Below are 26,279 nucleotides of genomic sequence, written 5' to 3' on the forward strand. Positions count from 1 at the left end.
CTTCCTTCTCCCTTTTCCTTCCTTACCCTCATAATTCTGTAAGGCTTGCTCTATCACAGACCCAAAGCAGCAACATTAAAACTAATCTCTTGGGGCACCTGGGTGGCTCAGTCAGTTACACATCTGCCTTTGGCTCAGGTCATCGTCCCAGGATACTGCTTCTTCCCTCAGCTGATGCTCGCTCGCTCTCTCTCTCTCTCTCTCAAATAAATAAATAAATAAATAAATAAATAAATAAATAAATAAATAAAATCTTTAAAAAACCAAACCAAAACAAAAAAAACCTAATCTTTCTTCCCAACTGCTATCAAAGAACAACCTAAAATCACTGGATAACAGTAAAGGTTTGGAGTCCATTACTAAAATCATGGACTTCAGATCGAAATAGATCACTTTGTAAACTTGTTACATGTCATTTCCTTTTAGAAACAGAGAATACCAGGGGGCACCTAGGTAGCTCAGTTAAGGGTCTGTCTACCTTAGGCTCAGGTCAGGTCAGGGCTCATGGAGCCCTGCCTGGGAGGGAGGGGGGTGTCCCCACTCAGCATGGAATCTGCTTCTCCTCACCCCCCCCCCCACTAGTGCTCTCTCTTTCAGAAAAGAAGAGAGGCAGAGAGAGAGAGAGAGACAGAGAGAGAGAGAGACGGGGGGGGGGGGGGGAGAATACCAGGGAAGGAAAAATCTAATAGTGGCTTATCCTGGGGCACCTGGGTGGCTCAGTCAGTTAAGCATCTGCCTTTAGCTCAGGTCATAATCCCAAGGGTCCTGGGATCAAGCCCTGCATCCGTCAGGCTCCCTGCCTAGCAGGGAGCCTGCTTCTCCCTCTCCCTGCCTAGCAGGGAGCCTGCTTCTCCCTCTCCCTCTGCTGCTCCCCCTGCTTGTGCTCTCTGTCAAATAAATAAATAAAATCTTTTTAAAAGATAGTAATTGTGGCTTATTCATTTAAATCATACTGAAAGGGAAATTTAAGGAAAAGGTTTTCCTAAATGAAGTGACTCTTAAGCAGACATTTTATCTAACCATTTTGGCAGTAACTTAAAACTGTAAATCTTTTATTTTTTAAAAAAAGATTTTATTTGTTTGAGAGAGAATGCATGTAAGAGAGCACGAGAGAGACAAAGAGAAGGAGAAAGAGCTGAGCTGAAGGAGAGGGTCAGAGGAAGAGAGAGAGAGCAGCAGACCCCTGCAAAGCAGGGAGGCCCCCACTCCTCACAATGTGGGGCTCGATCTCAGGACCCTGGGATTATGACCTGAGCTGTAGGCAGACATTTAACCAACTGAGCCACTCAGGTGTTCCTAAAACTGTAAGTCTTTTAAAATTAGGTTTAAAATGTATGTGTACTTTATTGGCCAATCAACAGGCAATAAGTTATTTTTCTTAGTTTAGGAAATATAATCACACATTCTAAAGCTTCTCTTGACCATAAATTTGTTGTATAAAGAAAATTCAGGCTCTAGTATCATACTGCCTGGATAATAATCATCCTGCCACTTATCAGCTAACTAACTTTGGGGAAATTGCTTAATCTCTCTGGTCTCTCATCTATAAAGTATAGATAAAATCTATTTTCATGGGATTATTTCAAAGATTAATAATACAGCCTATGTAAATGGTTTACCATCATATCTGGCACATAGTGCTAAAAAATGTTAGTTCTTCTTCTGGGTATTAAAATACAATACTATTATTATTAAATTATTAAGTCATTTTATTTTCTTTAAGTGTTGCATCCTCTTATACCCCACATTCTCCACATCATAAATGCATTCAAATAGATTCACCAAAATAAATTCTCACCTTCGTTTTGTTCAAATTCATCTAATACCTTGTCCAGGTTGTAAGCTTCTGCTTGGAAGTAATTCTCCATCGGTGAGGAAACACCCTGAAGAGACTTATTTAAACCTAGAAAGTAGGTCAAATCTGTATTACACTTTCAATTACTAAAATATAATTTATAGACATTACAACTGATAACAGAAATACAAATGATCATGAGACTGCTATGAACAATTATTCACCAACAAACTGGAAAACCTAAAGGAAATAGATAAATTCCTAGACAAATACAGCCTACCAAGAGTGAATCATGAAGAAACAGAAAATCTGAACAGACCAATTACTAATAAGGAGATTGAATCAGTAATTAAAAACCACCCAATAAAGAAAACTCTAGGACCAGTTGGTTTCACTGACGAAGTCTATCAAACATTAAAAAAAAAAAGAACTGGGGTGCCTATGTGGCACAGTTGATTAAGTGTCTGGCTTTGGCTCGGGTCATGATCCTGGGGTTCTGGAATCCAGTCCGGCATCGGGCTCCCTGCTCAGTGGGAACTCTGCTTCTCCCTCTCTCTCTAACCCTACTTACTGCTCATGCTCTTGCTCTCTCAAATGAATAAATTTTTAAAATATTAAAAAAAAGAATACTAAAAAAAAAAAAAAAAAAAAAGAATACTATGCTTCTCAAACTCTTCCAAACAATACAAGAGGGAGGAACACTTCTAAACTCATTTTACAGAGCCAACATTACCTTGATACCAAAACCAGGTAAAGACACTAACGAAAAAATAATTACAGACCAGTATTCCTGATGAATATACATACAAAAATCCAAAAACAAAATATTAGCACACCAGATTCAATAATACATTAAAAAGATCATATACCATGATCAAGTGGGATTTACTCTAGGGACACAAAGATGGTTCAACATCTATAAATCAATGTAGTATATCACATTAACAAAATGAAGGATGATCATCTCAATAGATGCAGAAAAAGCATTTAACAAAATTCAACACCTATTTATGATAAAAACCCTCAATCAAGTGGGTAGAGTGAGAACACACCTAAACATAATAAAGGTCATCTATGACAAACCCACAGCTAACATCATACTCAGCAGTGAAAACCTAAAAGCTTTCCTCTAAGCATAAGAACAAGACTAGGATGCTCACTCTCACCATTTATATTCAACATAATACTGGAATTCCTAGCAAAAGCATTTAGGAAGAAAAAGAAACAAAAGGCACATGAATCAGAAAAGAAGTAAAACTGTCTGCACTCGCAGGTGACGTGATATTACATATGGAATATCCTTAAGACTCCAGATACACACACACACACACACACACACAACCTGTTAGAATAAATGAATTCAATAACATTGCAAGATTAAGTCAATACACAAGGGATGCCTAGCTGGCTCAGTCAGTAGGGTGTGCAGCTCTTGTTCTCTGGTTTGGGAGTTAAGCCCCATGTGTGGCATAGAGTTTTAAATTTTTAAAATTAAAAAAAAATTTTTAAGTGAAGCACAAAAATCATTTGGGTTTCTATATACTAACACCAAATTATCAGAAAGAGAAATTAAGCAAACAATACCATTTATGATTGCATCATAAAGAATAGAATTCCTAGGAATAAATTCAACTAAGGAGGTGAAAGATCAGCACTCAGAAGACACTGATGAAATAATTAGAAGACACAAACAGATGGAAAGATATTCTGAGGTCATAGATTGGAAAAATTAATATTGTTAAAATGTCCATACTACCCAAAGCAATTTACGGATTCAATGTAATCTCTATCAAAATTCCAATGGCATTTTTTACAAAAACAAAAGAAAATCCAGTAATGTGAATGGATCCACAAGAGACCCTGAATAGCCAAGGCAATCTTGAGAAAGAACAAAGCTGGAACCATCACAATTCTTTTTTTTTTTTTTTACCATCACAATTCTTAATTTTAAACTATATTACAAAGTTATAGTATGGTATTGACATAAAAAAACAGACACATAATCATTGGAACAGTAAAGAGATCCCAGAAATAAAACCACATATAGGGTCAAATAATTTATGACAAAGGAGTCAACAATATATGAGAAAGGATAGTCTTCAATAAATGGTGTTGGGGGGGAGGCCCGGTGGCTTAGCGGTTTAGCACCGCCTTCAGCCCAGGGTGTGATCCTGGAGACCTGGGATCGAGTCCCTTGTCAGGCTCCAAGCATGGAGCCTGCTTCTCCCTCTGCCTCTCTCTCTCTCTCTCTCTCTCTCTGTCTCTAATAAATAAATTAAAAATATAAAAAAAAATAAATGGTGTTGGGAAAGCTGGACAGCCACATACAAAAGAATGAAACCATACACCTATCTTATACCACACACAAAGATTAACACAAAGGTCAACTTAACTCAACATGGATTAAAGACTTGAACATAAGACCTGAAACCATAAAATGCCTATAAGAAAACAAAGGCGGTAATAAGCTCCCTGACATTGTTTTTTTTTTTTTTTTAATATTTACTTATCTATTTATTCATGAGAGACACAGACCGAGAGAGAGAGGCAGAGACACAGGCAGAGGGAGAAGCAGGCTCCCCGCAGGGAGCTCAATGTGGGACTCGATCCCAGATCCCGGGACCATGACCTGAGCCAAAGGCGGACGCCCAACCGCTGAGCCACCGAGGCACCCCCCGACATTGTTCTTAAAGATGATATTTTGGATCTGACTCCAAAAGCAAAGGCAAGAAAAGCAAAAATAAACAGGTAGAACTATATCAAACTTAAAAGCTTCTACACAGCAGAGGAAACCATCAACAAAATAAAAAGCAACCTACTGAATGGAAGAAAATATTTGCAAATCATATATCCAATAAGGAGTAATACCCAAAATATATTCAGAACTCACAACTTGACTGCAAAAACAAACAAACAAAAAAAACCCAAACAATCCAACTAAAAAATACACAGAAATAATAAGTGTAATTGTTATTGTGTACTGTTGATGGGAATGCAAACTGTATGAAAAGGAGTATGCAGGTTCCTCAAAAAATTAAAAATAGGACTACCATATGATTCAGCAATTCCTCTACTAGGTATTTATTTTAAAAATGAAAATACACAAAGCCAACTATGTCTGAAGTGATGGATATTAACTAAACTTATTGTGGTAATCATTCTAATATATACATATATCAAATCATTATGTTGTACACCTTAAACTAATACAATGTTATATGTCAATTATATCTCAATAAGCTGGAAAAAAGATTTATGAATACAAATATTTATATAATTTATAAATCTTAAGTAAACAAGGATAAAATGTCTTATACATCTACTTAGACCATGGTAAACTATAAAACATCAGTATGAGGTATGCTAAGATCTTTAAGCTAATAAGGTCTAGAAACCTTTAAGCTGACAATAATCAAAATGTATTGGTACATTTGAATAGGATATGTCTCAGGTTGTTTTTAAAACAATCTCCTCACCCAACTTGGGGCTCGAACTCATGACCTGGAAATCAAGTCAAATGCTCTACTGACTGAGCCAGTCAGGCAACCCTTAGTTATTCTTTTTGAACTTCTTCAAGTACTATTTCTAAGTCTTTATTGGTATTAATTCATCTAAAGCATTCTGTGGGTACATTCTGTGGTTACATACTAGGTATGTCACTTACTTAAGAGAATGCCAAGAGCACACAGTAGTTGTTCAATAAACATTATCCCATTTTTATCTGTATTTTAATAATCCTCATATTTATCTATCTCTTTAATTTCTCAATGTTCTTTGTAAACTGCTTGGTTTCTTACTGGTATACAGGGAGGCAGATGGGAGGAGAGGTAATATCACAATTCCCCTAAAAGGTCTGAATAAGGATACACAAAAATAAACTCAAAATAGTTGAAAGAGCTAAATGTGAGACAAGAATCCATCAAAATCCTAGAGGAGAACACAGGCAACAACCTTTCTGACCTTGGCCACAGTAACTTCTTGCAAGACATATCTCCAAAGGCAAGGGAAGCAAAAGCAATAATGATCTAATGGGACTTCATTGAGATAAAAAGCTTCTGCACAGCAAAGGAAACAGTCAACAAAGCTAAAAGACAACCTACAGAATGGAACGAGATATTTGCAAATGACATATCAGATAAAAGGCTAGTATCCAAGATCTGTAAAGAACTTAACAAACTCAATACACACACACAAAAAAAACAAACTATATCCAGGTAAGAAATGGGCAGAAGACATGAACAGACATTTCTCCAAAGAAGACCTACACAAGCCCAACAAGCACATGAGAAAATGCTCCGCATCACTTGTCATCAGGGAAATATCAATCAAAACCACAATGAGGGGCATCCCTGGGTGGCGCAGTGGTTTGGCGCCTGCCTTTGGCCCAGGGCGCGATCCTGGAGACCCGGGATTGAATCCCACGTCGGGCTCCCGGTGCATGGAGCCTGCTTCTCCCTCTCTCTCTCTCTCTCTCTCTCTCTCTCTCTCTCTGTGTGTGTGACTATCATAAATAAATAAAAAATTAAAAAAAAAACACAATGAGATACCAGTTTACATCAGTGAGAATGGCAAAAATTAAAAACACAGGAAACAGCAAATGTTGGAGAGGATGTAGAGAAAGGTAAAACCTCTTGCACTGTTGGTGGGAATGCAAACTGGTTCAACCACTCTAGAAAAGTGTGGAGGTTCCTCAAGAACTTAAAAATAGAGCTACCCTATGACCCAGCAATTGCACTTCTGGGTATTTACCCCAAAGATGCAGATATAGTGAAACATCAGGGCACCTGCACCCCAATGTTCATAGCAGCAATGTCTACAATAGCCAAACTGTGGAAGGAGGCACTACGTCCTTCGACAGATGAATGGATGTGGTATGTATATACAATGGGATATTACTCAGCTATCAGAAAGAATGAATACCTACCATTTACATTGATGTGAATGGAACTGGGGAGTATTATGCTGTGTGAGATAAGTTAGACAATTACCACAAGATTTCATTCATATGTGGAATAAGAAATAGTGAAAGGGATCATAAGGGAAGGGGGAAACTGAGCAGGGGTAAAAATCAGAGAGGGAGACAAACCATGAGAGACTCCTAACTCTGGGGAACAAAGGGTTGCAGAAGGGGAGGTGGGTGGGAGGATAGGGTTATTGGGTGATGGGCATTAAGGAGGGCACATGATGAGATGAGCACTGGGTGTTGCACTGCATGTTGGCAAACTGAATTTAAATAAAAAGTAAAATGAGGGGCAGCCCCGGTGGCTCAGTGGTTTAGCGCCACCTTTGACCCAGCGTGTGATCCTGGAGAACTGGGACTGAGTCCCACGTTGGGCTCCCTGCATGGAGCTTGCTTCTCCCTCTGCCTGTGTCTCTGCCTGCCTCTCTCTCTCTCTCTCTCTCTCTGCGGCTTTCATGAATAAATAACTACAATTTTATAAAATTCTAATAAAAGCATAAGAAGAGGGAAAATAAAAATTTAACTACTATTACAAACTTTGAGGTAAATCTAACACGTGAATTTTCTTTGACTTGTAGTGTTTCTCCTCTGAGACACATAAAGTGTGAAGATTATTTCTTTCATTTTACCAATAAAAAAAAAAACTCAGGGGATTTAACAGATTTATTAAGTATTTCCCCATGATTATTCACCCAACTTTTATTTATTGGTTGGTTCCTGTTAAATAATTTAACATTAAGTTAACATCAGGCTCCCTAGACAAATAGACTGCATAATAATCCCTTAATGGTTTTTCTTAAATCTTTTGTGTATAATGATTTATAGTTCAAAATTTTCATATACATGCCATTGTATTTTGATAAAGACTGCATATTTAAACTTTCTAATGCTAAGAGCATCAATGAAATTTCTCACACACACAATCTAGCACATATAATATACATCTACAATACTCTATATTTCATAGTCATTATATATAAAATATTAATAAATAATTGGATCCAATATATATTGTGCATCTACTATATGTAGGGTATTGTAATCAATTCAATTCTCATACATCATTCTCAACATCAAGCTTATAACTTAATGGTAAACAACAATGGGAAAATTAATACAATAATAAATGAGTTTATTTTTTAAGATTTTATTTATTTATTAATGAGAGACACAGAGAAGAGAAAGAGAGAGAGGCAGACACACAGGCAGAGGGAGAAGCAGGCTCCATGCAGGGAGCCCGCCATGGGACTCGATCCCAGGTCTCCAGGATCACGCCCTGGGCTGAAGGTGGCGCTAAACTGCTGAGCCACCCGGGCCACCCAATAAATGAATTTAGTTACAACACAGTACAAGAGACACAAAGTACTACTTGATCAATTTGTCAGATAAAATTAACAGGTAAGTGCTACAGAGTAAGTACTATAAAAGTTCAAGAAATGGGCAGGACCACTGTCTGGATGGTCAAAGAAAGCATTATTTATGGGTTGGAACTGGGTCCAGAAGGATAGAAAAATTTTAACAGATATTCCAGATGGCAAGATGCAGAAATGAAATTTCAAACAGGGAGAGACATATAAGGAATTACCCTAGGGGTGGGCAATTACTGAGTGATCATTGAAACTGGATCAGGACTTTATTTAAATAGTTAACATTAGGACATAGTTGGAGATGTAGACAGGCATCATATTATTTATGCTGTGGAATGCCAGTCTGAGAAAGGTACTGTATTACTTTAAGCAATGGGAAGCACTATAGCACATTTATATAACCTTTATTGCAGTATATTGTTATAATTATTCATTTTATTATTAGTTATTGCTGTTAATCTCTTACTTTGCCTAATTTATAAATTAAATTTTATCGTAAGTATGTTTATATAGGAAAAAACAGTATATACAGGTTTTGGTACTATCCATGGTTTTAGGCACCAATGGGGTCTTGGAACGTGTCCCCTGTAGATAAGCAGGGACTACTGTGTGAACAGCTGGCCAAGAAGGTGTGCTGAATTCCAATGATAATTACTGATTCAGGCCAGCATCAAAAAATCTGCTAAAGTGGGATGCCTGGGTGGCTCAGCGGATGAGTGTCTGCCTTTAGCTCAGGTCATGATCCTGGGGTCCTGGGATCGAGTCCCGCCATCAGGCTCCCTGTATGGAGCCTGCTTCTCCCTCAGCCTATGTCTCTGTCTCTCTCTCTTTGTATCTCTCATGAATAAATAAATAAAATATTAAAAAAAAAAAGAATTGAAAGCCTTCAGATAAATGGTCATTGGGGGAAGAAAATATTCACAGTGCTTCAAAGTATTAGTCCACAGATTATTAATCACGAAGGAGAAAATATGCTTATAGTAAAAAGATGTAATTACTACCTAAACCAAATGATCAAACTTAGCATCACCAACAGTTTAACAAGCTGACATGATGCACCACTTGATGTGATGCAATGAGAAGTTTAAAACATTACCAACGCAGTATTCTTGCCAAAAATGTTTAACCTGAATTGAATCCTGAAGAGACAATTTGACAAATCTAGAATGCAAGGCATTCTATAATACAACTGTTCTGAACTTTCCAAAAAATTCAATGTTACAAAAACCATCATTTCAAATTAAAAGAGACTAAAGAGATTAAATAATCAAATGCCATGCACAAATGCTCTCTGGATCCTAGATCAGGAAAACACACATATACACATACACAGCAAAAAATAAAATTACATTTAGAGGATAATCCAGGAAATCTGGACTATATATTAGGTGATACATTAATAATCTTCTTTTTAGATGTGATAATGTCATTTTGATTTTGTAGGAAAATATCCTTACTCTTAGGAGATGCCCGCTGAACGATTTAGGAAAGCAGTGTTGTATTATCTGTATTTAACTTTCAAATGATTCAGAAAAAGAAAATATGTGAATGTGTGTATAAGTGTGGGAAAGGAAGGGAGAAAGGAGGGAGGAAGAGAGATGTTCAAAAAAGAAGCAAAATGGTAAAATCTGGTGAATCTAGGTGAAGGATATATGGGTCTTTATTGTATTATTTTTCAATTTTTCTATAAGCTTGAATTTTTTCAAAAGAAAAAGAATGTACTGAGCTAGTGGTAGGAAGCATTCCTTCTCACTCTGAATATAGAAATTCTAGAAAAAATAACTTATTTTAAAATAGTTTCTACAGTCAAACTCAAAAGCAAGAAAGGAAATATACAGATACATAAACCAAGAAGCAAGCAAGCCACAGCAATGAGTAAGAACTGAAGGGTGTCAGTCCACAGAGCTTGCAAAACTAAACAGGAACCTTTAGGCCTAGGATTTGAAAGCAAGCAGGGAGGATGGAAATTACTGGCTGCAAATGTATAGATGTTTCTACAGTGGAAGGGGCCAGACTGGGCTCTCTGAATAAAGCCAGCAGCTAGGGGAAAAACTATCCCAAGTGGCTCCAAAATGACAACTGAACAGGATAGAATGGAATTCCAATAAAATCAACTTCCAGAAATTAGAATTCCTAGCCTGCCCCTCACTCAGGATTGGGAATGATACTAAGTCTTTCTATTCACGATTATAACATGGCTTATCTCTATGCTTACTCAGCTCTTCCTGTGACTTGTAATAATGTTTTTAATTTTAAAAAGCCATTAAATATGGGAGAGGAGAGAGAGAGAAGGGTGCATGTGACTATAAGGGAAGAGCACAAGGGAGATCTCTGCGGTGATATAATAGAATCCTGTTATATCTTCAACAGTAATGATGGTTACACAAATCTACATGTGACAAATGTGAGAGATATACATTCATGAATATGCTCACAGCAGCTCTATTCATAACAGTCAAGAGATGGTAACTAAATATCTATCAACCGATGAATGGATAAATGTAAATTTCCTGGTTTTTATGTTTTCTATAGTTATGTAAGATGTAACCAACGAGAAATAAAGGGTACACAGGAACTCTTTATTCTATTTTACAACTTCCTGTGAATCCATAATTACTACAAAATAAGAAGTTGAAAAAATAATAAAAGGGAAAAAGTTATGAAAAACTCAATAGACATGGGAGCAGGATAAAGAGAGCATCTGTATAAGGGGAAGTTAGAGTCCAAGTTTGGTAAAGTAGATATCCTTGTGTTTGGTGGCCCAACATAAGGAGTCAGAGACGCAGCAGGGTGAGGAAGCTGTCTGTGCAGAAAGACAGTGCAGTGTGGTGTCAGAGCCCAAGAGAGGTGAAGAAGCCATCCACAGGAAGGGGATGGTCTGGAATGGGGAGTGAAAAGAGTCCACAGGCAGAAGAGGTGAGGAGGAGATGTAAGAGCGCAGGCCAGAGTGACAGGTCAGAGCCTCAGCAGGATAAGAAGGGCCAGGGGAAGGAGAAGGAGACAGTGATAAGGGATCGGTTCGGTTACATGCAGAGATGGATCAAATAAGTGACTAGATGAAGGGCACCAGAGGCAAGGTTTCTTTCTGATAGATAAGGGAATTAAAATGCACAAAAGGTGAAAACCAGAAAGAACCCTGCACTATTGATTTGGAATTCTAGATATCAGTATGAACTCACAGACTTCAAGAAACAGATACAGTAAGACAAAGACAAAGATATAATGTATATAGGTCCACACACAATAGATATAGATATAAATGCGTGTCTACACACACACACACATATTCTCTAGCTCTGTGCACAGGATCTTGGGGCAGCAAAATTCTATCTTTACTTAAGTAACAATGAGCATATACCTCGCACCAGATTTGGTTTCTAAGTATTGTCATCCACTGAAAAGGAAGCAAGGGGCTCCAAGAGAAATGGCTGATTCCAAGCTGGAGTTGGAAAACTACAAGGGCTTTGATGAGGATGTAGGGAAATATGAACTGTCACACATTGCTAGAAGGACAGTTTGGCAGTTCCTCAAAAAGTTAAACACTGTTACCTTTATGGCATAGCTATTCCACTCCTAGGTTTATACCCAAGAGAAATGGAAACATATTCACACAAAAACTAATCCCCAAATGCTCAGAGCAACATCATTCACAACAGCAAAAGGTGGAAACAACCCAAATGTGTATCAACTGATAAATGGATAAATAAAGTGTGGTATGGTATATTAACAAAGTGGATATTATAGGACAATAAAAACAGATGATACATCTATATGCTACAACATGAATGAATTTTGGAAATATTAAAGAAACAGACACAAAAAGCTATATATTATATGATTCCACTTGTATGGATTGTCCAGAATAGGAAAATCCATAGAAACAGAAAATTAATTCGTGATTGTCAGGTGCTAGGGGGAATTGTAAGGAAACAGGAAGGGACTGCTAATGGATATAAGATTTCTTTTGGGGATGATAAAAATGTTCTAAAACTACACAGAATGTGATGACTGCACAACTCAGAAAATATATAAAAACCACTAGACTCTCTACATTTTAAAAGAATGAATTTTATTGGTACGTGAATTATATTTCAATTTTTAAAAAAAGAACAACCTATCTTGAGTGCCTGAAAGCAAGTTATGCACACCAAGAATATGGGTACATGTCAAAAGGACACAGAAAGCAGCCTGAAAAAGTTCCCACAGGCTAAATAAGAAAATCAAAATAAATAATGATAGCAATGGATTATAACCCACTAAATAAAAAAGAGAACCAAGAGTCTTTGCAATATGAATGAATGAATCCCAAGTGTGATGAGGAAGGGTATATTTACATAGCTTCAAAGTTCTTTTCCACAAAATACTAATTACCAAAGGAAAAAAGAGTAACTTGAGCAGCAAAGCCTGGCAAGCACCAACTTACACAAGTATCAAAACATCATCAATAATGCGACAAATGAAATCTGTGCTCTCTGATAGGCTGCAATGAAAAGGACACAGCAATGTCAATACAGGGGGAGGCAAGTAGGGAGCGAGGGCAGTCAAGGGGTTATGGGAATTCCCTTTAATTTCTGCACAATTTTGCTATGAACCTAAAACTGCTCTAAAAAAATAAAGTATATTAATTAAAAACAAAAATAGCACCACTTCTGTGATAGTCCCACAAAAAATGCATAACCTGAATTATTTCCTTCAAGTTCCTCTTTTGTACTTTTGGTCTGTTTCTCATTGGACTCTTTCCCAAATGCCTATTTATTGAATAAATGGAAGTCTATTTATTGAATAAATGGAAGTACTAAAACCAACTGGAAGATCTGTATGCCTGGCTTTTCAAACCAGGTTTCCATTACATGGTGGTCAGGCGGGAATACAGCTATTTCATTGGGAGACCTCTAAATGTCAGTATAGATAAGTCTTCTCTTTAGACTCCAGAGAGGACTCATATTATCTTCTATAAGGGAATACAAAGATGAAAAACCAGACTTACCTTCTGAATGAAAAGTGAGGGGAAGGGTCTCGCATTTCAATATAAAGGATTTCCCTTAATTCCCCTGCTTTCACTATGGTGCCTCATCCTTGATCTGTTATGTTTAGTATCCCCAAGTCTTGAGCATCTTTAATTTTATCTTCCAAAAAAAAAAAAAACATATGGTCTCCTGAAGACTTGGGAGAGGGGCAGTGTTCACATTGCATAAGGTGGGTCTCCCAGAGGATTTAAATCCTGTTAGGACTCATTTTTTAAATTAATTAATTTACTTATTTTAAGTAGGCTCCACACCTGATGTGGGGCATGAACTCACAACCCTGAGATCAAAAGTCACATGCTCGGGGATCCCTGGGTGGCGCAGCGGTTTGGCGCCTGCCTTTGGCCCAGGGCGTGATCCTGAAGACCCGGGATCGAATCCCACGTTGGGCTCCTGGTGCATGGAGCCTGCTTCTCCCTCTGCCTATGTCTCTGCCTCTCTCTCTCTCTGTGTGACTATCATAAATAAATAAAAATTAAAAAAAAAAAAGTCACATGCTCTACTGACTGAGCCAGCCAGGAACCCCTAATGTCAGGATTCTTTATTTCTTATAAAAGCATCTAACTCTTCCCAAAATAGAAGTCACTAAATATTATACATGTATATCTCAAAAAAAGAAAAATAATTACTTAATTTAATACAGTTTCTTCCTGTGGACCTCTTCATTTGTTGTTGGGTTTCTACATGTCTCCTTTTTTATTCTACTGACCAGAGTCTTTTTGGACACTCTCTTGAAACTGTCTTAGAGGGTCCCACTTTTATAGCACTGATCTGATTGCTCCTTTTATGTTTTCTTCACTGGTATTTCCTCTTTATGCTATCTACTAATTACAATGAACATGTATATATCCATGCACCAAACATTACTGAGTATCTATACAAAGTACCAGGTACTGTCCTAGTCATTAGATTATAATGAGAAATAAGACAATGTCCTTGACCAAAAGGTACCTAATGTTTCATATTGGAGACAGATATGAGTGAAACATATGAGTTTAATATATAAAACACTGTACCATTGATATATGCACTGAATGCTGTGGAGCCAAAGAAAAGGTGAAGCTAAATCAGGCTGAGTAGGGGTATATTTTTGGGGTAAAGTGGGTTACTATGACAAATACTCTAATAACTGATTATCACTGAGTATTTACTATTTATTATTGTAGATAATTTTTGCAGTAGGTTGAAAACTTCCTAAAGAGGTAATGCCTGAATAAGATTTTTCCCAGTAAAGGCAGAAAAGGGCACTCCTTTCATATACTCTCACATGAGGTAGCTAGGGTACAAAAAATACTCTTCCAGCTGCAGGCACAGAAGTTTTGATGGGGAAGGCATTACTAAGTGCCACTCTGCTCCACTCTCAACTGAGCTCCGTCTCCTATCACACACACTGTGATAGGAGCTCCGTCTGATCACACAAACTGTGATAGGAGCTCCGTCTCCTATCACACACACTGTGATAGGAGTTCCATCTCCTATCACACACACTGTCAACCCATCCCTCTATCCTCAAAGTTTAATGAAAAATCAACGAACTCAGTCAGAGTATGCAACATGCCATTAGTGAATGGCATAATCAGTTTTTCTTTTTTAATTTTTATTTATTTATGATAGTCACACAGAGAGAGAGAGAGAGAGAGAGGCAGAGACACAGGCAGAGGGAGAAGCAGGCTCCATGCACCGGGAGCCCGATGTGGGATTCGATCCCGGGTCTCCAGGATCACACCCTGGGCCAAAGGCAGGCGCTAAACCACTGCGCCACCCAGGGATCCCTATAATCAGTTTTTGAAACTAATCTTACCCACATACTCTCCAACTTTGCCCTCCCCCTCCCCCATGCCAGACCATTTTCTACCCCTTAAGTAATTGTAAGACATGAAAGAAATCAAACATGATTCCTACTCAGGAAAAAAAATCAATGATTCCTGCTCTATAAGAATTAGTAAAATACTTCCAATTTTCTGCTGGAAATTACTGTTCTTCATAATTAATCTAAAAATACAAAATAAAATAGTGTTATTAAATCTGTATCTGATTCCCTGCCCCCAAATTAGCTTTAATTGTTTAGCTCTTACATGATGACTAAGAAAGAGAAATAAGATTAGATTTTTTTTTTTCTCTTAACAATGTTGCTCAAATCCATGTTCTTTTTCATGTTGAAATTACCATTCTATCTTCAAAGTGTAAGTTGACTCTAAAAGGAAAAAGCCAAGCACTGGCAGAAAAATTAGAATTTTTGACATAATTCAACAGTAATTTAAAAATACCCTTTGCTCTGGATTTAAGTCAAATCTTTTTTTAACACCATACTCCTGGTTTAACAAGAGGCAAAGTTATAAATGAAGCAAGCAGCATATATACATGAGCATTATTTTCTATAGATTTAGTTGTTTTCTTAAGTTCAGTCTTTAATAGAAATAGAACACAGGTTTTCTTACCTTTTTCCCCTTACACACGTGATAAGGAACAGACTTCCCTGTGCTTACTCATGATGCTTGCTGCACCACCAGCCAGTCTTGCTGATTCAGTATGCTCTGTATGATCCTAAAGAAAAAAAAAAACACATTGCTCATTATATTTGCTAAAGCAATAAGCCTTAATTTTCTTCATATAAACCTATCATAGCCAAATGAATGAAAGCTATGGGCTTAAATAATACATTACAATTACATATTCCGATTCAAAGACCTGGCCAGCATGAAATGCAGCAGACATATTTTATTGTGTAAGAAAGCCAAAAGTTAAATGTTTCAATAAACAGTTTAGCATTTTTTTAACATTTCTTATTTTTAATGGATAATACATAGTGAAACACCAAAAGCAGGCACTTTCTATCCAATGGTTGGTTCTATGTTAATTCATAAAAATACCACTTATTTTTATATTACAATAGGTCCTCCAAGAATCCAAAGCCAGAAAAACTGCTGCTTCATGAGAATGTGTGATTTTTTTTCCTGTACATACAGAATCCTTAAATTGAGATTCAGCGGCTTCCTGTTGAGATTTTTATTGGAAAAACAACTGTTTTTCCTCCAAGTGGGATCTCTTATGATTCCAATCCTCTTCCACTGTTTAGAAGTAGTAGATCTGTTAATCCAATATTAACCTTTACTATCAAGGGTATGCAAAAGACAAAGCTGTCAAAGCTTCCTCAAATGTTATTTCCTTCTTCTGAATATATGACAACATCTATGAAGTTACGATAGTCCAATTTAAATATCTCTGTAGCTGCTTAGAGAAAATTTAAAACTCTTTAAGAGCCTAATTTAGCCTTGAACAAGATTAGTAGTTGTAATAAGAATAAAATTAAGAATCTCATACTATCCATATAAAACATCTAACATATAATCATAGCATTTTCAGAATAGCAAAGTATTTCAGATATGATCTAATGAATAAGGAACATCACTCAATTTTATAGATAATAGGCACTAAAAGAAATTTTCCTGGCATTATTGCAAATATAATACCATTATCTGATGTGAAAATTATGTACTTACTAAAAAATAAAAGAATAAGAAAAAGCCTAAAATACAAGTTTCCAGGGACTAATAAAAATCACTAGTGAAAGATTTTCCTATCTTGAGGACTTGAAAAAAATATGTATTTGTTACATATTCTAAATGAAAAGTGCTGTTGGTACTAAGAACCAGGTTACATCTATCAAATAAAGAACTAAATCATATTAGAAATAGGAAATGGCTATATACAAGGTAGAAGTACCAAGGTCAAATGAATGAGGCAAAAGTAAGGTCCTTACCTCTACTTAAACTATTTAATTAAATGTTTTTTAAACAAAGTTAACTCTATAGATTCAAAGTCAAATCCTGTATGTCTGTATCTGTTTTAATGTGTGAGGCAAGTCCAATAATATTATGTAACTGTCCCAAACATTACAAGTTTGTCTTCTGAAATTTTATCCCTCTGACTTTTAGCCTCAGCTGGCAAAGCCTCAAGTCGGGTTAAATCCAATCATCTACCTATCTCCATATGTACCCCCAGGGGCTTAAATGTGTCTAGAGGAAAGGAGGACTGTTCTCTACATTTGTGACTTCGCACTATATTTCCCTTAGTCAATCTGCTTTCAACTCTGCACCTCATTCTTATCTTCTGACATGCCTGGAATCCCTTAATGCAAAGCTTTCATAATTCAATTCTTGCAAAAAAATAAATCTTTAGTTTCCTGCAGGACAAGGAGTAACATTACTTAGCTGCCATAAGGTAAGTAGAATACCGGCGTAACTAACCACTCCACGTACAGACTTCCAACCAATTTCTTTTCAGCAATATACTTCCCCTAATAAACCTTTAAAGATCCCTAGAACCTCCACAAGTTTCTCTAAGGTTCTTTGGGGGTGTAGACTTTCTTCCCATCACATCTCCCTCCACAATTTATTGCTTCTTCATTTCCAAGACCTTTGTTTTACTTTTTCTATTCATCAAAACCTCCCATCCAATGTTGTTTCCTACTATCATTTCAGGGGAGTTCTAAGGAAAAAAGAAGAGTGGGGGGGAGGCAAGTGGGGTGTCAATCCATCCTATTTAGCTATAAGTTTCCATTATTATCTTTGAGAACATATAATACTGTATTTTTTCTTAAAAGTAGCCTTAAAAGTTGTCAATGCCCTAGCAAATAAATTAAGAGATAGTTTAGAAAAACAAAGGGAAAGAGAGATAAACAGACTAGCAACAAGTAGTGCCTTCCTCACCTCACATAAAAATATGCTTTCCAGATAAGAGACAGTAATCCAGTACTTTTTGCCCAGAATGAGCACTTTATGGCAGAGGCCATTTCATTGCCTTTTGGCATTATGGTATTGTTTTTTGGAAAAAAACAACAAAAAAAAGTTTAGTAACTGGGTATATATACAGCATAAAATATATTATAAAATGTTTTAAATACAGTCCAAGATACAGGGGGAAAAATTTCATAGAATGCCTTCAAGATTCTGCTCAATGTCACCTCCTAATGTGAAATTAATAATCACTTAGTTCTCTATGCTCTCATAATACATGTATATCTATAACACATTTCATACTACATGGTAATTCTTCTCTTTACAATCTGTTGCACTCCATGAAACAATTAGCCACTCAAGGCTAGAAACCCTTTATCTCCCCACCCCCCGCCTTTTATCCCAAGACCCCAGCACAGTGCTTGTCATATAGTAGGTATTCAAAATATCCAGGATGTTTAATTAAGTATAGTATATAACACATATCCCATGGCAAAGATTCCAGATAAACAGCTCCTAATTTTATCTCCTTCCTTCTATTTTTACAACTGTCTCATGTTTTTTTTAAGGATTTAATTTATTTATTCCTGAGAGACACAGAGAGGCAGAGACACAGGCAGAGGGAGAAGCAGGCTCCCCATAGGGAGCCCAATGCAGGACTCGATCCCAGGACCCCAGGATCACGACCCAAGCCAAAGGCAGACACTCAACCACTGAGCCACCCAGGTGCCCCTACAACTGCCTTATTTAAAGCCCTCATCAGGGCAGCCCTGGTGGCACAGCGATTTGGCGCCGCCTACAGCCTGGGGTGTGATCCTGGAGATCTGGGATCGAGTCCCGCATCGGGCTCCCGGCATGGAGCCTGCTTCTCCCTCTCCCTCTGCCTGTGTCTCTGCCTCTCTCTGTGTCTATGAATAAATAAATAAAATCTTTAAAAAAAATAAAATAAAGCCCTCATCAGTTCTCATCTTACCCCCCTCCTATCTCACCTACTTAATGAACAGATCTCTGGATGTCAGTGATGAGTCTTCATTTGTCACCACAAATACTACCCAAATTGATTGTGCTTTTCTAGCTAATGAATAAATCCCCTTACTCTCTTCCTCTAAGAATGAAGTACAGTTTTGTTTTGTTTTGTTTTGTTTTTTAATAGCATGGCATAGAGATCCTTTCAGAACTTGGTCTCTGTCTCTTTTCCAACCTGCTCTCCCACTACTTCCCTAAGCTCCAATCATATAAAAATATCCATATTTCTTGTGAAATGCTTTATCACGCTTCTCTATCATTTCATGTTCTGTGCCTATATTCAGACACTTTTGCCACTCTTTTTTGCCTAGCTAATTTTTATTACCAAAGGTTCAACTCAAACTCACTCTCAACTCAACCTGGGAAGCCTTCCCTGATTCTCTCTCTACAGGCTGTTTTAGAAGTCATCCTATACTCACGTCATGCATTCTCTCCACAAATGGCGGCACTTAACAAATTAATTTATATTGTCAGTATGCCTGTCTACCTCCCCCACTGAACTGTCAGTTCATTGAGAACAATGACTATGTCTTCATTCTCTGTAACCAAGGGCGTAGCACAGAGTTTTCAACAAATGTTTCATGAAAAGATAAATCGAATGAGATTAATGAAGTCCATTTTTAAGTAATCAACCTATGATGATTTCTTCCACTTTAATATTTGTGAATGTGTATGTTTGGCGTTGGAGAATGAGACAGTAAGCAAAACATGCAAGAGAGAAACAAAAACAGAGAATTGTCTAGTGGAAGAGAAAAAAAAAGTGACAAGGATTTAAATAATTGGATTTTTTTTTTTTTTTTTAAGTAGGCTTCACGCCCAACATGAGGCCTGAACTCATGACCCGGAGATCAAAAGTCACATGCTCCATTGACTGAGCCAAACAAACATAAGTAGGAAATTTTATCATCACTCTATAAAAACAAGGCCTTTGACATAATAACTACATTCTAGAGATTTATATCTTTTTCTTTAAAGATTTTATTTATTTATTCATGAGAGACACATGGCAAGAGGTAGAGACACAGGCAAAGGGAGAAGCAGGCTCCTCACAGGGAGCCCAATAAGGGACTCAATCCCCAGACCCGGGGATCACACCCTGAGCGAAAGGCTGATGCTCAACTGCTGAACCACCCAGGCATTCCTAGAGATTTATATCTTGAGAAAATAACTGGAAAAATAGAAAAAAATACAGAATAACTGTTAGATGGATGTTAAAATAGCAAAATATTGGGAAAAATCTAAATGTCAATAGAAAGGAGTCATTTATGACTCTATATTTGGGGAAAACTTAAAAGTCTTTCTTTTTTTTTTTTTAAGATTTTTATTTTTAAGTAATCTCCACACCCAACACAGACCTCAAACCTACAACCCTGAGATCAAGAGTTACACACTACATTGACTGAGCCAGCTGGGTATGCCAAAACTTACAAGTCTTAAGAAATATACACCAAAATATAACAAAGAATCTCTTGGTAGTGTTTGGGTGATTTACATTTTTTCAGTCTTCTATATCCCTAATTTTTCTTGGAATGAATGTTTATTATTTGTTAATAACTGAGAAGAGAATAAAGAATACATGAATTTCAATTAATAAAAACCCAAACTAGGGGTGCCTGGGTGGCTCAGTCAGTCAAACATCCGATTCTTGGTTTTGGCTAAGGTCATGATTTCAGGGTCCTAAGATGGAGCCCCACATCAGGCTCTGGGCTCAGTGTGAGATTCTTTCTCCCTCCCTCTCTCTTTCCCTTTGCACCTCCCTCCTCTGCTCCTTTTCCCTGGCTCGCTCTCTCACTCTCTCTCAAATAAATAAAATATATTTTTTTTAATTCCAAGCTACTTAAATTTTTACCTTTGAATATGAAAAAGGAAGGAAACAGGAAATACAAGAATGTTAAAAGACTATCTCACTGGGATATACAACAGAAGATTAAATTTTAATTATATATGGGGCAAGTGAAAGAAAAATCATCTAAAATTTAAAAACCAAGCTTTTTTTAATAATCCTATAAGGAAAATGACAGGAATAAAGATGATGTTTAAAATATAAAATGTAAGCAATTTATAGAAATCTTTGATGTGAACATGTTTATAACAGAAGAGATTTATGAAGGTAATACAGATCTTTCTCAACTTATGATGGAATTGTGTCCCAATAAACCAATCGTAGGTTGAAAATATCTTAAATCTAAAACACATTAATACGCCTAACCTACCGAACATCATAGCTTAGCCTAGCTCGCCTTAAACATGCTCAGAACATTTACATTAGCCTACAGTAGGCAAAATCATCTAACACACAGTATATTTTATAATAAAGTGCTGAATAGCTCATGTGAATTCAGTGCATACTATACTGACAGTGAAAAAAAGAATGGGTATATGGGTACAGAATGGTTTTAAGTGTATCAGTCTTTACCCTTGCAATCACATGGCTGACTGGGAGCTATAGCTCACTGCTGCTGCCCAGAATCACAAGACAGTATCACTACACATCACCAGCCTGGGAAGACATCAAAATTCACAATTTGAAGTATAGTTTTCTACTGAATGTGTACTGCTTTCCAATGATTCTAAAGTCAAAAAATCATAAGTCAAACCATTGTTAAATAGGGAACAGTCTGTAATTTCCACAATCCTGGACACAGGTTAAAAAAAAAAAAGAAGACAACAGCAAAGAAGAAAATGAGAAGAAACATTTTAAGTTAAATACTGTTTCTATCATGGCTGGGATGACTAGTTACCAGAGAACAGTCAGTAACTGCTTAGTAACCAAATTTCTTAACATTTCCACCAGTAAATCTGACAAGGAATTAAACCCAGTATATACAAAATCGCATTCAATCTTCCAAAGTCATTTTCTTTGTTCCCTATCCTAAGGCTCTCAATTTAAGTGTGGCAGATCATATTTGCAAAGATACTTGCTACAGTATCTCCATTCCCACATGATCTTCTTTTTTTTTTTTTTTAGTTATTTATGATAGTCACACACACACAGAGAGAGAGAGAGAGGCAGAGACACAGGCAGAGGGAGAAGCAGGCTCCATGCACCGGGAGCCCGACCTGGGACTCGATCCCGGGTCTCCAGGATCGCGCCCCTGGCCAAAGGCAGGCGCCAAACCGCTGCGTCACCCAGGAATCCCCCCACATGATCTTCCTCCAAGAGTGGTGAAACCTATGTCCCCTTCCTCTAAACATAGGCAGTACTTCATGACTACTTCAACAAACAGAACAAAACAGAAGAATACTGTTTTCAAAGCTAAGTCATAAAAGGTAACAGTTTTTTTCCTGGTCCTTTTGGGATACTCACTCTTGGAATCCAGTAACCATCCTAGAGAGACCACATGGAAAGGCCACACGTAGGTGATTTTGCCCATAAGTCTTCACATATGGAATGAGCAAGCCTCAAGATGAGCAAGCCTCAAGCAAGCCCCAGCCACTGTCTGACTACAACGTCATGAAAACCCTAATTGAGAACCACCTAGCTGAGCCTAGCTAACCTCTAATAGGAAGGGACAATAATTGTTGTTTTACGCCACTATGTTTTGGTGTAATTTATTACATAGCAATAGATACACATAAAAGGTTGGTAATTTGATACTTTTAAGGGGGGAGGGGCAAAGAGAGAGGGAGAGAGAGAATTTTTTTTTTTAAAGATTTATTTATTTATTCATGAAGAGAGAGCGAAGAGAGAGGCAGGGATACAGGCAGAGGGAGAAACAGACTCCCTGCAGGAAGCCCGATATGGGACTCAATCCTGGGTCTCCAGGATCACACCCTGGGCTGCAGGCGGCGCTAAACCGCTGCGCCACGGGGGCTGCCGGAGAGAGAGAATCTTAAGCAGGTTCCATACCCAGTGTGGAGCCCTACTGGGGGCTCAATCTCACAACCCTGAGATCATGACCAGAGCCAAAATCAAGAGTGGATGCTTAACCAAGTGGATGCTTAAGCCACCCAGGTGCCCCAATTTGATACTCTTCAATTCAATCTTACATAAATATTCTAAAGGAAAAGTTAAGAACCATAAAAGGGAAAAAAGAAGACAAATTGATAGCAGCCTGTTCTCTACTGAACTAGTTTGGCTCTGACTCCAAATTTGCATATCCCACTCAATAAAACAGGCTTTGAGCTTCTTACAGTTCAGGAACTACCTCATCATTCAAACAAGCTAGGTGAGGGAGGGGATCTTACCTCCTTCTATGGAACCTTATCAAAGTTTTCCTCTAAAGAATATACAATATTATACTTAGAGTTCTGGTAAATGCATTTTTCATCTCTAACTTTTCAGTGCCATTTTAGAAATCCTCATAGATCAGCACCCCAAAATCCATCTAGCTAACTCCTTAATGAGTCGGTGCACCATTAGCCACCCTGCTGACCATCTCAAAGCCTTAAACACCATTCTAGATACTACCTTTCCTTTCCCTCCCTCTACGCTCAGTAACACCAAGTCTTATCAATACTGCCTTTTAAAATCTCTCAAACTGGGCAGCCTGGGTGGCTCAGTGGTTTAGCCCTGCCTTTGGCCTCAGGTGTGATCCTGGAGACCCAGGATCAAGTCCTACGTCGGGCTCCCTGCGTGGCGCCTGCTTCCCCCTCCGCCAAACCGCTGCGCCACCCAGGGATACCAAACTTTTAATTCTTAATCTTGCCCATCTCCATTCCTCAAAAAGGGGTTTCATACTGATACATGCTATGTTATGGATGAACCTTAAAAATATTATGCTAAGTGCAAGCAGCCAGTCACAAAAGACTACATACTATATGGTTCTATTTATATGAAATGTCCAGAACAGGCAAATCCTTAAACACAGAAAGTAGATAAGTAGTTGGCAGAAAATACGGAAAGGAGAGAATAGGGAGTGACTACAAATGGGTGCAGGGTTTCTTTTCAGTGTGATAAAAATGTTCTGGGGAGGGGATCCCTGGGTGGCTCAGCAGTTTGGCGCCTGCCTTTGGCTCAGGGCGTGATCCTGGAGTCCTGGGATTGAGTCCCACATTGGGCTCCCTGCATGGAGCCTGTTTCTCCCTCTGCCTGTGTCTCTGCTTCTGTGTGTTTCTCATGAATAAATGAATAAAACCTTTTAAAAAAAAATGTTCTGGGGACACCAGAGTGAGTGGCTCGTTGGTTCAGTGTCCAACTCTTGATCTCGGTTCAGGTCATGATCTCAGGGTTGTGAGACTGAGTCCCGAATTGGACTCCACAGTGGGTGTGGAGCCTGTTTAAGATTCTCTCTCTCTGTCTCCCTTTGCCCATTCCCCTCCTAAAAAAAGTTCCGGAATTAGTGGGATGGTTGCACAACTCTGTGAATATACTGAAAACCACTGGATGTATATTTTAAAGGAATGAAATTGTGGTACATCAATAAGATCTCAATAAAACTGTTATCAAAACAAGTATAAAAAAAACAAGTATAACAAAACAAGCCTCACATATTACTTAGGCCTGGAATACTGTGCTCTTCCACTGTTCCTTTACTAATTTTTACTTATCCTCCTTGTCCTATCGTACACATCACATCTTCTATGAAACTCTTCTGATCTAGGTTTCAAATAGGTGTCCTTTATTCCTTACATAGCTTTTACTTTCTTTATCATAGCACTTATCAACTGAATTATGAATTTTTAAAACTGTTTATCTTTCCCTTCCAGGCTACTGAGGTTTTTCAAGATCATGATTGCTTCTGCCTTATTAATCACTGTATTCATGATATATGGCACAGTATTTGGCATAGAGTAAGTGCTCACTCATCGCTTGTGATACAAAGTAAAATAACTAAAGAACTAACTTTCAAAGCACTTCTCTAGGAAATTTTTCCAAACAAAGGATCCCAAAGTTATGCTTAGACTGGTAAGGCTTGTATGTACCTACTATTTCAAAGTCTGTTAATGCCAACATAAAATTATGAATTTGCATACTGAAGAACAGCTCAAACTTAAACTATGTTTTATCAAGGCTTTCCATCCATGATCACAACTTTTTTTTTTTTAATCACAACTCTTTAGAGAGCTCCTATTAGTTCAGTGACTTTCCTTTTTTAAAATAAAAAGTGTGATTCAAGAGTATCTATGAATATGACAATGGAATATCTAGCAAGACTGGGACTGGAATTTTTTTAATTTTTTTGCCTTATAGGGAATTTTTTTTACTATTTTAAATCTAAATTCAATTAATTAACATATACTGTATTATTAGTTTCAGAGGAAGAGTTCAATGATTCACCAGTCTTATAAAACACCCAATGCTCTGGGATGCCTGGGTAGCTCAGAGGTTGAGCATCTGCCTTCAGCTCAGGTCGTGATCCTGGAGTCCCAGGATCAAGTCCCACATCGGGCTCCCTGCATGGAGCCTGCTTCTCCCTCTGCCTATGTCTCTGTCTCTCTCTCTCTCATTCTCTCCCTCTCTCTCTCTGTGTCTTTCATGAATAAATAAATAAAATCTTTAAAAGAATAAAAATAAAAAAATAAAACACCCAGGGCCATTACATCACATGCCCTCTTTAATGTCCATGGGAATAGAACTTTAAAACAACCATTACCAATACGTAATAGACTTGCTTCTCTGATGTTTAATTCAAATGAACCTTTTTTATGAGTAGTCAGTGGAGTTTGGTGAAAGAGCACTGGTATAGGACTCTGGCAAATCAAGGTTTGAATTCATGCTCTAGCACTTAACAGCTGGGGCTGCTTTAAGCAGGTTAATCTTTCCAAATCTCAGTGTCTTTATACTTTATATGAAAACTATGCTTTGTAGGATAGTTTTAATGCTGAAAAAGAATGAGTTTATATAAAATGCCTTTTTATCTGACCTGACATCTAATATATACATGCTCAATAAATAGTAACTACTATTATTCATCATCAAAAAGCTATTTGTGTGCAAGAATTACAAGAGAAAGGAAAAGGGATGCTAGGGTGGCTCAGCGGTTGAGCTTCTGCCTTTGGCTCAGGGCGTGATCCCGGGGTTCCAGAGTCAAGTCCCACATCGGGCTCCCCGCCTGGAGCCTGCTTCTCCCTCTGCCTATGTCTCTGCCTTCTCTCTGTGTCTCTCACGAATAAATGAATAAAATCTTAAAAAAAAAAGAGAAAGGAAGAATATGATTTGAACCATAACACCAACCGGTGTTTGCTTATTCAATTAATAATCCATGGGGCCATTGATTTTAAGTGATTAACTCAAGTCTGAACAATGAAAAGAAATACAGGAACAAAAAAGTAACCTAACAGTTAAAATTTCTGAAAAGGCTAAGTATATCTGATCCTTAAAAAAACCCTTTGAATATCAACACCCTCATTCACAGTGGCAGAAAAAAGAAATCCGATAATCTTTGAGAAGAGCTTTATTCCTGCAGATCAGACCAAAGTATGTTAATA

The 26,279-nt window shown here is 37.6% G+C and overlaps 1 protein-coding gene across 2 annotated transcripts in view; it reads right to left on the reverse strand.

The window, feature by feature from the left end:
- Positions 1–26,279, reverse strand: part of ZFYVE9 (zinc finger FYVE-type containing 9) — a 184,350-nt gene that overhangs the window by 112,741 nt on the left and 45,330 nt on the right. For both annotated transcript variants that reach the window (XM_072772097.1, XM_072772096.1), the window contains exons 2-3: positions 15,585–15,690; positions 1,799–1,903 (exon numbers count right to left, since the gene is read on the reverse strand). In XM_072772097.1, the coding sequence (XP_072628198.1) occupies positions 1,799–1,868 (70 nt within the window). In that variant the 5' untranslated portion in view covers positions 1,869–1,903; positions 15,585–15,690. The remainder of the gene's footprint in view (positions 1–1,798; positions 1,904–15,584; positions 15,691–26,279) is intronic.

This window comes from Canis lupus, chromosome 13, assembly GCF_048164855.1.
Source record: "Canis lupus baileyi chromosome 13, mCanLup2.hap1, whole genome shotgun sequence".
NCBI classification, from domain to species: domain Eukaryota; kingdom Metazoa; phylum Chordata; class Mammalia; order Carnivora; family Canidae; genus Canis; species Canis lupus.